Source organism: Palaemon carinicauda, chromosome 30 (assembly GCF_036898095.1).
Source record: "Palaemon carinicauda isolate YSFRI2023 chromosome 30, ASM3689809v2, whole genome shotgun sequence".
Lineage (NCBI taxonomy): Eukaryota > Metazoa > Arthropoda > Malacostraca > Decapoda > Palaemonidae > Palaemon > Palaemon carinicauda.
The window spans coordinates 56,782,345-56,798,252 of NC_090754.1; the positions used below are offsets into that span (position 1 = coordinate 56,782,345).

Here is a 15,908-nt window from a genome sequence, read left to right on the forward strand (position 1 = left end):
GGTAAAGGGATGGCTTTTGTGAAACGTACCAGTACGTCCTTTGGGGGTAAAAGGGTTAAAATAGATTCCTTGGTATTAGGATAGTTAAAATTAGCCTATCAGTCTTTTTGAAAAATAAGAAACATATTTACTCAACCATCCTTAGAATTTCATAGTGTGTGGTAGGTAAACAAAACTTACCTTCGGTTCATTCATCGCTTGATAATTTGGGGCTAAGTATTTGTTAAGGCAAGGTTAGACACTTTTATACTCCATGAGCCTACTTTCCTTGTCGGAGCCCTTGAGCCTACATCATTCTGCTTTTCCAATGGATGTTCCACTTACTACACATCCTCTACAATGTTAGGAATGCTTTCAGAAGACTAAAATCAATGGCAGTTCTTTCCTCAGACAACCTCCATAATGTTTACAATGCTACTAGAAGGCTAAAACCTCTTTCTACAATGCGACCTTCTTCTAGCTTGACTACTACTTAACACCTATTTGCACCTCTTGATTCAATCACCATGTTTCATTTTTCCTCTGCTACTGCTGGTACCCCATCTCTTGTAATGACCCTAATAAATTGTCTCCTCTACCAATAGTGGCTAGACTATTATATATTCCGTGAGGATACTTTCCCTTATTGGAGCCCTTGAGCTTGCGGCAGTTTGCATTTGTATTAAAGGTTGTAGCTTGGCTAGTAATGATCCTAATAATGTCTCCTCTGCCAATAGTGGCTAGACTATTATATACTCCATGAGTCTACTTTCCTTGTTGGAGCCCTTGAGCCTGCAGCAGTCTGCATTTCCAATGAAGGTTGTAGCTTGACTAGTAATGATCTTAATAATTTCTCTCTTCTGTCAATAAGAATACAACCTTTTTAGACAAAATTTACTGTGCATACTTGCATATTATAAGAAAGAGCTGTTAACTTCCATTGTTTATAATGCTTCAAGTGACATGAGCTGTTAACTTCCAATGTTTATAATGCTTCAAGTGACATGAGCTGTTAACTTCCATTGTTTATAACGCTTCAAGTGACGTGTTTCTTACGCTAAGTTAGCAATATATTGTACATCTGATGCTCTTTTCGTGTAGAAAACTGGAATATAATGACTAACAAGTACAGTTGTAGTATGTTGCACAAATAATTGTGAAGCAGTATCTTAAGACATTATTTTAATTATTCATTACTTCTCTAGTATTGTAGTTTATTTGTTTCCTTATTTCCCCTCCTCTTTGGGTAATTTTTCCCTGTTTGGAGCCATTGGTCATATTGTTGGTCTTATAGCTTCCTGCTTTTCCAACTAGGGTTGTAACATAGCTAGTAATACTGATAATAATATTTTATTAAAGTATGTACAAAGCATTGAGGAGTGTTGTTCACTTGTGACATCTCTGCTAGATAACTGCTGTATAGCTGCTTCCATATTTATTTCCCAAGAAATAATCAGATTAGTAGCAATTAAGTGGCAGGGAATCGAATCAAGGGGTTGAGGACAAGGTTTTACACCCTTGATATGCTTACCAAATCTATAGAATAGTTAGTTTACTTCTCAATTCTTCAAAATTCTTATAGCTTGAGTTGTCTGAATAGCCAGAATCAGGATATACGAGTCTGTTGTGTCAAGTTAAGATTTTCTTCCAAGTATTGGTGATGGTAATATGTCTTGTAGGAAGTAATTTTTTATGAACCTCGCCAAGAAATATTGTTTTGTTTTAATTTATTATTTTTTTGATATCGAAAGATATGTATTAGATAATTATGTCAATGTTTCTGTTGAAAGAATGATGTGGAATTCGTTATTTCTGCAAGAATTTTTTTGAAAACCACATAAAAGTGATGTCTCTGCTCTTGAGTTTAAGGATACTAGAGGTGAGACAAACAGATTTGAATCCACACCTCTATAGCTAGAATGTATAAATGTATATATCATCCAGTATCTTATATCTAATAGCTCAATTGGTAGTCAACTAAGATTAGGCCTCTTGGTTTTCATTAGTGATCAGAAGGCCCGTACAGTATCCCTGAATGGAGCCAATGTATTCAACTCTACAAGTGAGATGTATTTAGAATGTTAGTAAGTTGATGGCTCAACAAAAAGTTTTCTAATCTAGGAAGCCACTCAAATTCTCCAACTAGCAGATTAGATTTGTCATACTTTCTTCTAAGTGTTACTTGGATGTATTCAAAGTTTTTTGTTATGCTTGGTGGGTCTATGTTTGTTTTTTAACAAGTTATTAAGAAATGCATGCAAGTAATTATGTATGTCACGGAAGTTCTGCATCCTGATCACCTCGCAATTTATGCTCCATGAGCCCGCACAATGCACCGGCTTGTTTTGCCTATGCTATACTAGTAAGAAAGGGGCGAGGTTCAACAAGAATATCGTCGTAGGTTAACAGAGAAAGTGTTGGGTACTCTTTAGCAGGAGTCTTCTGTCTCACTATGCCACAGACTTCTTTATTGCTGCCACGGTCACTTTAGGTTGTTGACTAGTTGCTTTCACCTCTGTTATTTGATCCCATTCACCTGGTCACATGCAGTTGCTGCGGAGATTGTTCAAGTCTCTTCGTGCCTGTTATTGCAATGATTTTAGGGGACACGTTGGCTTTCACCAGTCCAACTGCAATCATAAATTAGGAGATATGGCATTTGTTTTTATAAGGCATCTGCACGCACCGTATATCAATCACTTTTTTATTGCTCACTGGACGAAAAGAAATACACTACTGTCAGACCCCAGTGATGGATTAACTTCGATGTGTGCTTGCTTATTTTTTAAACATTTCGCCCATTCGTTATTTAAATCTTTTGGCATTTACTCCATCTAGTTATTAGCAATGTAGCTACTGACTTTTCTTTTTATGTTATATGCTTGTTTTTTTGTGAAACAGACTAATTTTTTTTTTTTTTTTTTTTTTTTTGGTAATTTTGAAGTATGTAGATGGTTAGTTATTAATTGTAGTTTATTGTAAGTGATAGTATTAAAAAGATCACTGAGGTGAACATCTTGACTGTAACAAGGTTGGCAGTTATCTGATACTAGAAAATGTTGCACGCTGTTCGTGGGTGATTACTTTTCTTCAATTTATTCAGCTCTCTCTCTCTCTCTCTCTCTCTCTCTCTCTCTCTCTCTCTCTCTCTCTCTCTCTCTCTCTCTCTCTCTCTCTCTCTCTCTCTCTCTCAGTTTTCATATTTGTGCCCAATTTGAACAGAATAATATAAAATACCTTTGAGTTTTTATGAAGAATTTATGAAAGTAGTGAAGAAATGGAGTTAGTGAGTTTTTTATTTCATTTTATGCACCTCTTGATATTCTATTACAATCCATATAATATTAGACATTTTAGAAGGCCTTATAAAATGAGTTAAAGTTACTAATAACAGTGCTGTATCTGAATTTATACAATAAACTAAGCCAGTTTCTTTCTATAAGCATATATTATATCATTGTTGCATGTGTTAGATTAGTTTGTTAAATAGGAAAAGTCTGTTTGCAATCATCGAAGGTATTAATGATTCTGTTTACCGTTACAGGGAATGGTCGAGATCCGCTCCAGCAGAGAAGTCGACTGCGTCGTCTTCGGAACGTACTACGCCACGTGGAACAAGATCCTCCAGCAAGGTATAGGCAGAATGCCAAATCGCAATTGTATCTTGTGCTTTTCGTATATTCCGAGGATCAAACCGGGGCCCAAAGCATTCCAGCTTCTTATTTTTGTAGACGTGACAAAGGCGCTGGCAGACGGCATCAGGTTTTACCGTGTCAATGAACAGCTGATATCCTGCACTGGCGACAGTCAGGGTTTAATCCGTCCTAAGTACTTCATTAAGGTTGTAGATTGTGAGAGCAATACCATTATATACACACCACAATATGGTTTTGGGACTGAAGCGATACCTACGATACCTGCCAATCCTGGCAGACAACCGGGCAGTGCCTATGGCCAGGCACCACACCCAGGCAGGGGCAGGGGAAGAGCCATCACTGCACAGCAGCCGCAGGGTCTCCGTCTGTACGAGAATATTTGGTCCCAAGTTCAGAGGGAAGATAACGAGCGCCTAGATAAGTGGCCCGTGCAGGGTCCGGGGATATCTAACGCAGCGCCCGTCCCGGCGAAGGATTCCGGCAGGTCCGATTATGGCAGAACGGAGGTGTCGGTGGAGGACATATTCAGAGGAGCGGCCATGGCATGCGCTCCACAGGTTCCGGATCAGTCGTTAGCGACGCATTTGAGTCCCGATCTTTTGTCGATGTTTAAGCCACCTCAACAAACGCAATGTCAAGGTGTGGAGACTAACGCTCACAAAGAAGACTCGCCCGTGAAGTCTGCTTTCGTGCCCACTCAGGTCATCCGTAATCGTACGCCACGCAAGCCTAAGCCCGGCAATTGTGATGATATGACAAGGCAATCGTCAACCAATGAAGGGCAGAGCTTGGGTTCAGCCGATGCCGAAAGGCCCCATGCACAACAGACCCAACGGCACGTGCAGCAGTCCAACGGCAACGATAACAGGCCCCGGAGAAAGGTGCGCAACAGACTCGCCGTGAAGTTCGGCCAGCCCTTTGTCGGGGATACATAGGTGAAGTTGTTTATTGCTAGTTTTATAAGTGTTTTTATAATCAGTGTAAACTATTGATTTGTAAAAAAAGATATTTTTGTGTGGATGAATTTATTTTAATTAACTCGATACAACGAGATCCTTCATATTGAAGCTCAGATTTCATACTTAGGATACCCGAGGCAGAGCAGAGAACAGATGAAATTTTGTAGGCAATTGTAAATTTTGAATATACCAGTAAACGATGTACAAGAGCATCAGTAAATAGCAGTTTTTGGTGAAATTGCAATTATTTCATTGCTATTATATTTTATAGGGTTATTTCTATCTGAAGAGCTCCGCGTCTTACTAAGTCGATGTGTTCACGTTATGCGTAACTTTCGTCCATGAAGCATAAAGTATCTTTTTATCTTTTGGGTGCTGATGTTCCAGCAGTTTCTTATGTATGTATGATACCCAAATCAAAGCAATATGTAGACTAGTTGAGGTTCCATATTGTGGTCATCATCTTCTCTGGGTCTTGAGGCCAAGATTAACACAACGTCGGCATGTCGAACGCTCGTGTCGATGGCTTACGTAAACAGCTCCGCCGTTACTCTCGACTATTCTGCAGGACAGAGAATTTCAGACATGACAGTGCGCACGATATATTTCACAATGGTTTTTCTCTATAGTAAATAGTTCGTTTGGAATATTGTTTTGCTTGCAAAAGGATTTCTGAAATCCATACTTTTAGAGTACACAAGTGAAAAGAGGAATTTAACTTGGTTTCATTAATCACTCCTCTCAAAGAGTACACAAGCGAAAAGAGGAATTTAACTTGGTTTCATTAATCACTCCTCTCAAAGAGTACACAACCGAAAAGAGGAATTTAACTTGGTTTCATTAATCACTCCTCTCAAAGAGTACACAACCGAAAAGAGGAATTTAACTTGGTTTCATTAATCACTCCTCTCAAAGAGTACACAACCGAAAAGAGGAATTTAACTTGGTTTCATTAATCACTCCTCTCAAAGAGTACACAACCGAAAAGAGGAATTTAACTTGGTTTCATTAATCACTCCTCTCAAAGAGTACACAACCGAAAAGAGGAATTTAACTTGGTTTCATTAATCACTCCTCTCAAAGAGTACACAACCGTAAAGAGGAATTTAACTTGGTTTCATTAATCACTCCTCTCAAAGAGTACACAACCGAAAAGAGGAATTTAACTTGGTTTCATTAATCACTCCTCTCAAAGAGTACACAACCGTAAAGAGGAATTTAACTTGGTTTCATTAATCACTCCTCTCAAAGAGTACACAACCGAAAAGAGGAATTTAACTTGGTTTCATTAATCACTCCTCTCAAAGAGTACACAACCGTAAAGAGGAATTTAACTTGGTTTCATTAATCACTCCTCTCAAAGAGTACACAACCGTAAAGAGGAATTTAACTTTGTTTCATTAATCACTCCTCTCAAATTTCATTTGAGTTAGTGGACATTTTTGGATAAAATTTACTGTTATTTTTTTTAATGTTTTTTCAGTAAGCTAACATTGTCTTTTTAACTGAAATGTGACCTTAAAAGACATTCATGTTGCAGCTTCCCAAACGCTGGCTTGCAGGGAAGAATTTCCACTAATGTTCAGTCTTTGTGAGATATCAATTGATATTGATAGTGTTTTTTTTATGTAAAGTTTAAGTGGAGAAGTGTTTTATGTTAAGTAGGAAATTTTATAAAAAAGATTAAGTTTTAAACTTCCCTGACATTTCGTAAATTCCTTCAAAGAAATATTTGTAAATCATGTACCAGTGTTTTATTTTAAAGATGTATAGAACCCAAAATATATTTGAAGCATTCCCTCCATCGTTAATATTTCATCATTTGTCTATTCAACTGAAAGTTATATATACAGTCGTACTATGGCGCCGTAGCAGTACCAACCAAACTCGACTGAGTCCCTCGTCAGGCAGGGAGAAATGATGAGAGAAAAAAAATACCATTTTTTTTCTTTTTCATTTATGTCGGCTACCTCCCAAGATTTGAGGAAGTGCCATGGTAGATAGATAGACATTCAATCATCTTGAGTTAACCCTTTTACCCCCAGGCTATTTGGAAATTTCCAACCCTTAACCCCCAAGGGGTTATTTTTTTCCCAGCACATTTTGCAGTATATTTTTTTAAAATTGCTCTAACAGCCTTAATTTTTGTCATAGAGAGGTCAGGTTGGTCTCATTCTCTTGGAAAATGCCTGAATTGTCTCAAAAAATTATCAAAAATATGAAAAAAAATAAATTTATAGCATTTTTTTGCAAGGACGTACCGGTACGTCCATGGGGGTAAAGGGATGGCTTTTGTGAAACGTACCAGTACGTCCTTTGGGGGTAAAAGGGTTAATGCATTCAGGATGTAAGGATTTGCATTACAGTATAAAACATGTACAGATGAGTCCTGATCTCCTATATGACAATTCCCATTCCTCGTCAGAATTTTGTACTTCGGCAAATATTCACCATTTTCAGAAATGAAATATAGTATTTATTTTATTATATATTTTTTGTTAGATATCTCTCTTTGTCCAAAAGAGGATTTTAACCAAATAGAATTATTTTCAGTAGAGTTCTATCTGTTATTTAGGAAAAATTTCTAACAGGCAGGTTATAATCATTTGCCACCGTGGAGGAAATACTTTTAACTACTAGGCCAGAAGCAGACATGTGGGACATTGGAAATCATCCAGGAAGTGTGAATACTAAGAACTGATATCCTACAAAGTCTGGGAAAAATTATTCAAGAATTTAACCCTTTTACCCCCAAAGGACGTACTGGTACGTTTCACAAAACACATCCCTTTACCCCCATGGACGTACCGCTACGTCCCTGCAAAAAAATGCTATTTACATTTTTATTTTATTCTTTTGATAATTTTTTGAGAAAATTCAGGCATTTTCCAAGAGAATGAGACCAACCTGACCTCTCTATGACAAAAATTAAGGCTGTTAGAGCAATTTGAAAAATATATACTGCAAAATGTGCTTGAATAAAAGATAACCCTTGGGGGTTAAGGGTTGGAAATTTCCAAATACCCTGGGGGTAAAAGGGTTAAGAAGGGTGAAAAAGTGTCTCACTGAGTGATTAATTGAATGAAAGGCTTCTGCTGTATCAGTGTTGAGAGTTAAATTTTTTAGTTATTGTACTGATTCAAGGAGAGGTATCTACTGGAATGGTGAGCGTTGAATTCTTCAGTTACTATACGGGCTCATTCATCCTATTCTGCATATGCTCTTGAAATTTGTATTGTAGAGAAGTGGTCAACCTACTCGCTGAATACGATCTCTTTGTAAGAATGTTAAATGCCAGGAAGAACTGGATAAAAGAAGGCATATATAGGCGAGAGAGAATGGGTAACTTCTAGTTTGCTACTTACCATTAACCGCTAGATTGTCTCGTTACTTTACTGGGGTCTTGTATCTTTTGAAAGGGGAGAAAATGGAAATATTTTGTTATATTTTGAGAGTAAATGACTATAAACCAATGTCTGGAGAAGAAATATGAACATCAGGATAGGTTCATAGAAATAATTAATGATTTTAGAAACGACGACAGTTTTGTGTTTCACCTGTTGAGACGGAATCGAATTTTGGCTTTTCGTTGTGGAGACTTCATTAAACCTCTCTGCAAATAGGCTAGAATTAACCTAAGTCAGAGCAATGGTTTTTTTAGTAGCTTTTGCTAAAGATTTGCTGAGCAGAGGCTGTTCAGTGTAAGTTTAGGTGAGGAATAGGGAACAATTAGAATGTCCATCACAATAACGGAATAGACACATGGCAAGAAAGACGTGAGTTGGTATTATTAAGGAAATTATCAAATGCAGGAGAGATTTTTTTGCTTTTAGAATGTGTACCAGTGGTAACCAAATTTCAACTGTATTCTCCTTTTAATTTGTCTTTAAAATAAGTATACCTCTGGTTACCAAAAGGTATACTCTTAATTCCAGTATTCTTTCCAGGGTTGAGGTTAGTTGGGAGGGGACACATTCCAGAATCTCCTATTTTTATCGCTTACATTTCTTGATAATGTCATAAGGATAAGTTATCTAGTAACTTTAGTAACTTTATTATGAACTTGTGCATCATAGGTGAATTTGACAATGTTCTAGATGTGGATGCACAACAAACTATTCCTACAAAATCTCCAGTGCATTGGACGAGTCGGTTCTACCAATACGTTTTAACTTATGAAACCTTCAGGCATGTACAGTAATTGATTGCATGCCGACTGCACGATGTATTATTACCGTAAACAAGTTTACATTAAATTCTCCTGTATCATCTTTAAGTATATTCTTAATCGTAGCATCATGTTGTTTAAAATCGTACATCGCACAGCGTAAGATTATTTTACGTCGGTTAATGTTGCGGATATAACTAAAAAGTCAACTACAATGTTATACTTTATAAAGGAAAAGGGGTTTCCTAACTCAAGAAGAAAGTTATTCCAAGGAAGATTTTCAGTTATGCTTTCTTTACTCAAGAGAAAAGTTATTCCGAGTAAGATTTTCAAGAAGTTCGATACACAGTTTTGTGAATGGATATTTGCGGCATAAGTCTTGCACAAGTTATTTTGCTTTCAATTTTAAGTAATCTATCTTTTACAGTATTGTTAAGAACTGCTGTTATTTGCTGGCATAGGAGTTGTTAGTATTTCATGTTGTTTCTGTTCATTTGATTTTATGGAGATGAGTTTAAGTACTGTAGTGTTAAAAGCTTTTTTTACCCTCATATATTCATTAATGTACCAGCAGTACCAGCCGAACTCTGTCGAGTCCCTTGTCTGGCTGGAAGGAACGTAGAGAGGAAAGGTCCCCTTTTTATTATTTGTTTGATGTCGGCTACCCCCCAAAATTGGGGGAAGTGCCTCGGTATACGTATGATGTTTTTGTTATAAATTTTTATCCTTTACGTAGAAGTTTATATAAACGGCGCTGGAGTCGTAAGAATGGTACGGTCACGTAAATCAGTGGTTCCCAACTTTTTTTCTGTCATTTCTCCCCTGCACCCAGTTCAACCATCCAGATTTCCCCCTTCATGCCCCGCCCAGCCCTCATACCCACTCGCCTGCCTCAGAAATGGGCATGACACTCCAATTCTCCCCTTGAATATCATGTCTGTGAGAACTGATATGATCATATCACAATTGAATGGCTAACAACAAATTGCCGCACGTACTATGAGGACATTTTCCGCTTGTTTTAGTTAGTAGGTAGTGTAATTATTTCCCCCCTGGAAGCTTCAAATTTCCCCCAGGTTGAGAACCACTGACGTAAATGAATTAGGATATTGAATAAGAATAGAAACAGGTCATTGCTAAGAACACTACTTCTTACATTTTGGTTTGTGATAATTGGTGCTTTGGGAACTACAGTAGTAGTTTTTATCTTCTTCAAAAACAGAAGTTTTGGCTCCAACTCAAGGCTTGTGTCAAAGGTAATAACAAGCTCTTTTAATTTGCTTTTAACAATATCAAAGAAATTCTATGTTATTTGTTTTTAGCATAATGAAATTATATAATTTTTAGACCATAAATTTTCTAGACCATTCAATTTTGACATTATGTAACTAATAATTTGTAAAAATATCCATTCATCTCGTTTTATTATAATATAAAAGATTACTTATCTGAGAGTAAGTACCATAATTAGCAAGACAAATTAAATAAGATTTTAGTTATTGAAATAACGGCAATGAATCTATTAATGAATCTATTATTACAGTTCAGTAAGAATTAGAAATGGTAGTTCTTCACATATCGTTAACTCCCTTGTCACACGGTAGAGCTGATTTCCGAAAAGTCTGTGTTGAAATATTTTTTATTACAAGCTCCCACCTAGTGTGGATTTCTAGGCTTTGCCCTCAGGCCATAGGAAATTTGTAATCTTTGCTGTTCAATAGAAAGAACTTGGAATAGTCGATTTGTGGGGATGGATTTTGAAAATGAAAGACGACTGCTTCGTGATAACAAGGCCGATAGGAAAAATGATAAAACTGAAAAATTTCGTCCAGTTATGAATGCACGATCAGCTATCTGTTATCGTCTGTATATCATTGCGTTCAGATGGTGTTTATATTAATATTTTTGTACAAAGAATCATATAATTTGGGCGTCGGTAGAGTGGTTCAGGTAAGGTAGCTAGGACCTCTGTTACGGCCCTTCACTTTGATGAAGGAATTATCTAAATGGAAGACAGCCTGTGAATAGTGGTTTTCACACGCCCCTGCTTTATACACGACGCCCACTGGGTGTTCGTGCGAGGGTAGTAACCTCTGCATTCCATACTTTAACTTTCTCTAGTATATTTGGAAGTACTGTATTTATATCAGAAAAGTGTAAGGAAGGACCCTTTCCACCGGGCGTCACAGGTATCTCCCCAGAAATAGATTTTTCCTTTGTCAAAATCCCTTTTTTTCTAACTACGCCTTTGTAATGTCCGTGTGGACCCCTGCTCCACTCACCTATTAGACCTCTACTGTACCTCCATTCTTACTACCCTTCTTTAGCACATGACTGCTGAATGGTCTTCCCAACTCCAGTGCAAGTCTTTATGGCCCAAATTCATAAATCTAACCCAAATCCCGGAAGGAATTGTCATAGATAAAGTGCTCATATTTTAAAAAATTGAGGTGCCCCAAATTATGAAAGTTTGCGAGTAACTTTTTTTAGGCATTTTGGAAATGAATGGACTTTTAGATGCATGTCTGGCCTCCAGTTTGGTTTATGAAGGAAGATATTAGATTTGAAATATCGTCATATACTGACATCAAGTGATACTCTATTGGTCAATTTGTTTCGACAGAAAGCCATTCGGCAAAATGTAAATTGCTGAATATCTTCATATATTGATGTTAAATAATACTTTATTGGATTTTTTTGACGCAAATCTATTCAGCAAAATTTGAATTGTTGCAGATTATGGATGCGAATGGGAATCACAAGTTGAATTTTTTTTTTTTTTTTTTTTTTTTTTTTTTTTTTTTTTTTTTTATATTGTTGTTAAATAATACTTTATTGGTGGATTCTTTAACCGAAAACTATTCAGCAATATTTGAATTGCTGTAGATTATGAATGCGGATGGGAATCGCAAGTTAAAAATTCATTTTTTTATTTTTTAAGTTCTTAGTATCTTCATATATTGATGTTAAATAATACTTTATTGGTGGATTTTTTGATCGAAAACTATTCAGCAAAATGTAAATTGCTGTAGATTATGGATGCAGATGTAAATCACAAGTTGACAATTTCATCTTTTAATGTTAAATTCTTAAGACTTTCAAAATCAAGTAATTAAAAGCGAGAAGTGAAATGTATCACCTTATTTAAGCCTTATGACAATTTTCATAGTTTGAGTATCAGCAATGAAATAAGACTGCGGGGAATTTGAATACTGCTGTATGTCTTAACCCTTTTACCCCCAAGGCTATTTGGAACTCTCAAACCCTTAACTCCAAGGCGTTTTTTTTTTTTTTTTTCAAGCACATTTTGCAATATATTTTTTTTGAATTGCTCTAGCTCTAACACCCTTAATTTTCGTCATGGTGAGGTCAGGTTCGTCTCATTATTTTGGAAAATGCCAGAAGTTTTTCATAAAGTTATCAAAAATATGCAAAAAAATGTGAAAAACATTTTTTGCAAGGACGTACCGGTACGTCCATGGGGGTAAATGGATGAGTTTTGTGAAACGTACCAGTACGTCCATTGGGGGTAAAAGGGTTAATGTATAGTCGAGTTTATTAATTTTTTTATTATGTTAAAAGTTATGTAAAAGTAACTTATAAACTTATTTCTATAAGGCAATAAACTGTCAAACTTGTAACTTATTCAAAAAATCCAAAATTAAGTACATTGTTTTATAAAGCTGTATCCATGACATTCAAGTCAAAATTAATTTGTTCCGTCACTAACAAACTTTTGAACGTTTTAATTCCTATTAAATAGTTAGAAGTTTATACGCTAGGAAAATTACAAATTACTTCCAAATTTGTCATGTTTTAGCTGTACGACGATGTAATCTCTCTCTGCTACGGCCGGACATTTTCAAGATCATATTTGCCTCCTTATTTAGTTATTTTCACTGCTCTGAATTTCCATCGCACAGATTTATGTTATTGATGACTATTTTCCCGATTTGTGTTGTGAAGCGTAATACTCTAGAGATTAACCTGCCATTTTTATGTTGTGGAAAATGGGATGAAGTTTTTCCTTAAACTTTTACAATGTTCTTTGGTGTGACTCTCTGTGTGCCTGTGTGAAGAGTATATTCTAGAGATTAACCTGTTTGTTTATGTTATGTGAAAATGGGACAAGCTTTTCCTTAAACTTTAACAATAAATATTCTATTATTTGACTCTGCGTGCCTGTGTGAAGCGTATATTCTAGAGATTAACCTGCCATTTTTATGTTATGTGGAAAATGGGATGAAGTTTTTCCTTAAACTTTAACAATAAATATTCTATTATTTGACTCTCTGTGCCTGTGTGAAGCGTATATTCTAGAGATTAACCTGCTTTTTATGTTATGTGAAAATGGGACAAGTTTTTCCTTAAACTTTTACTATAATTGTTCATTGATTTGACTCTTGGTGGCTGTGTGAAGCCATGCTGGTGTTTAGTAGTGTTGGTGAACTTGTTACAAGTAGTTCAATGTCTGAATGGTTTCCAATTCAGATATGTAACTTATAGTCTAATTTGTGTAAGTAACAAATAACTGATCTGATATGGGCATGTTATATGCTTCAAATATATTCATACTAAGGTACCACTGGAGTGACTTGACTATTCTCAAATATTTCTTGTCTGTGTCACCGAGCGAGAGATTATTTAATAAATAGCTCAAAGTGAATAATTTTTCTATGCATATTGCGCAAATGTACTGTATATTTGCTAAGAAAATCCACTGTGGCTAAATTGTATCTTTATGTATTTCAACCTTGGTATTAATCAAGGTGTAATGTGATCTGTTTTGTTTCCAATTCTTGTGAAATAACATTGATATTATTTACTGATGACTGGCTCCTTTTAAGCCAGTGTTTACTGTACACAGATTTGCATAGATTATGCAGTATTTTTGTCCTTAAACTTGTTTCAGTTAACACTACAAAATATAATTTTAAGTCACACATATGAACAATGTCTGCCTGAAGTTTTTTGATCTGTGAACATTTTGTTCAAGCAAAATATTGGCAGTTTAAGGTCGGAGAAGGTGATTAAATTTCAAAAAAGAAATTGTGTACATTTGAATTTTATCTTACTTATAGAGCTGTGTATGTAGTCTTGAGTTTGTCGAAAGTTGTTGGTCCCGTGGACATTTAGTTCAAGCGAAAAACGGCAATTTTAGATAAGAGGAGGTGATTAAATATCTGTAAAGAAATTATGTACATTCGTAAATGATCTTACTTTTAGAGCTGAGATTGTCGAAAGGTGTTGGTCCCGTTGACATTTTCTTCAAGCGAAAAACGGCAATTTTAGACGAGAGGAGGTGATTGAATATCTATAAAGAAATTATGTACATTCGTAAATGATCTTACTTTTAGAGCTGTGCATTTAGTCTGAGATTGTCGGAAGGTGTTGGTCCCGTGGACATTTTCTTCAAGCGAGAAACGGCAATTTTAGGCGAGAGGAGGTGATTGAATATCTAGAAAGAAATTATGTACATTCGTAAATGATCTTACTTTTAGAGCCGTGCATTTGCAACTCAAAGCCTTTGAACATTTTTCATGGGTTATAAATTGATGACAATCATTCACAGCTAAAGCTTTGTTCCATTTTGAGTCACTGCTGGTCCCTTATTGCGTATGGATGCAAATTTGCCAATGCAAATTTTTATACAATACTTATCTGCTTAGTTTTAAGATGAAAGGTTTGGTACGAGTCCATGTCTTGACCTATGTAATATATGCTCATTTCTCTTGATTCTGTGTCTGCCAAGCGGTGTGTTTGTCAGTTTAGATGTGTTTCCAACCTAGTCATATTGAGGATATGTTAGCGACTGCCATACGAGGCAGCCCTTTTTCTAGGATTATGGTAAATCTACGTATTCTTAATTGGTTTTTGTCATTTTCTTTCATATCACTGTCTGATATCTGGATGTTACCACTTGTTAGAAAAATGAATGAGATTATTTTGTAATTACCTGTGGCATTCCTATCTTCTTTATTTCCAAGAAAAGAATTACAGATTATAATCATAACTTTAACTTGCTTTATCTGAGGTATGGATAATGAATAAATATATTTGCACTGATTTTGAAAAGAATGCACTTGTTTGTAAAAGCACTGCAAAGTTGTTTGTTATTGAGAGTATTTAAAACAAGCTAACCCTCTGTTGATCCCAGCCAGGACATGATCGCTGATAGGTTCATGATTTGCAAACTTTTTTTTTGATTGACACCAATAACGTCTTTTGTCGACCTACTTAAGCTGTTGTTTTGTGTCATAACTAAGAAATAAAGTTAGACAAAAATTAAACATTTCACTGGGATGCTAGATAGATTTTCTATATACAGCATTTATAATTTTATGAACAAACGACGCCGAAATCCATCTTCGGATCTTCAGAGGGTTAAGTTAAAATCCATCGACCAAGGAACCCAGGTAAAGTGTTTATTGTAGTACAATTTATTGTACGGTATGTTTATAATTACTGTGTAATATTGAAAGAATATGAATTAGGTTGTATGTAAACAACTCAGGATAACAACACATTAGAAATGAAGGACTCTTGTAAAAGCTGTCTCTTAGAGAACTGATGAATGCAGAACTTTTTGTTATGTTTTGTCGCTAAATATATTTATTTCATCTCTAGCCATGAGTATCTGTCTGCAGATCTCTGTTAGCTGGATGCTCTTGTATGAAATAAAAGATCTTAGATCATGAATGGGATTTTCTTAATCCTCTAAATTAGAAATTGAATTTTTGCCTTGTGTGTTTATATAGAGAAGTGTAACCAACTGAGAGTTAAAACGGCTGTACATCAGTTATTGTGTAAGCCTCCGATTGTATTTCTTTTAACCCTTAAGATGGGTCTGGGAATGTCATATTGTGTAGGCATTATGCTTTTAACACTTGATTTCATTTTTTAGCCTACCTTAGAGCTGACTGGCATCCCAGACCCTAGACTATAGGCCAAATGTGCCAAATTCATAGATATAGTCCAATAAGTTAAATTGGCCTATATGTGAAGTTAAGAAATGTACAATATACATGTACAGAACATGCATATAAGTAAAGGCAAACAATATTGTTTGCCATAATTAATGTGATTCATTGATTTAGTAAAAGTTTTTGTTTTCAAGGTGGTAAAGTGTTTACAATTCATCAAAGG

At 35.7% G+C, this 15,908-nt stretch overlaps 1 protein-coding gene across 2 annotated transcripts in view; it reads left to right on the plus strand.

Annotated features, from left to right (window-relative positions):
• LOC137623148 (5'-3' exoribonuclease 1-like) overlaps nucleotides 1-9,349 on the plus strand; it is a 53,919-nt gene extending 44,570 nt beyond the window's left edge. For both annotated transcript variants that reach the window (XM_068353833.1, XM_068353834.1), the window contains exon 20: nucleotides 3,524-9,349. In XM_068353833.1, the coding sequence (XP_068209934.1) occupies nucleotides 3,524-4,570 (1,047 nt within the window). In that variant the 3' untranslated portion in view covers nucleotides 4,571-9,349. The remainder of the gene's footprint in view (nucleotides 1-3,523) is intronic.
• The last annotated feature ends 6,559 nt before the right edge of the window (nucleotides 9,350-15,908 follow it).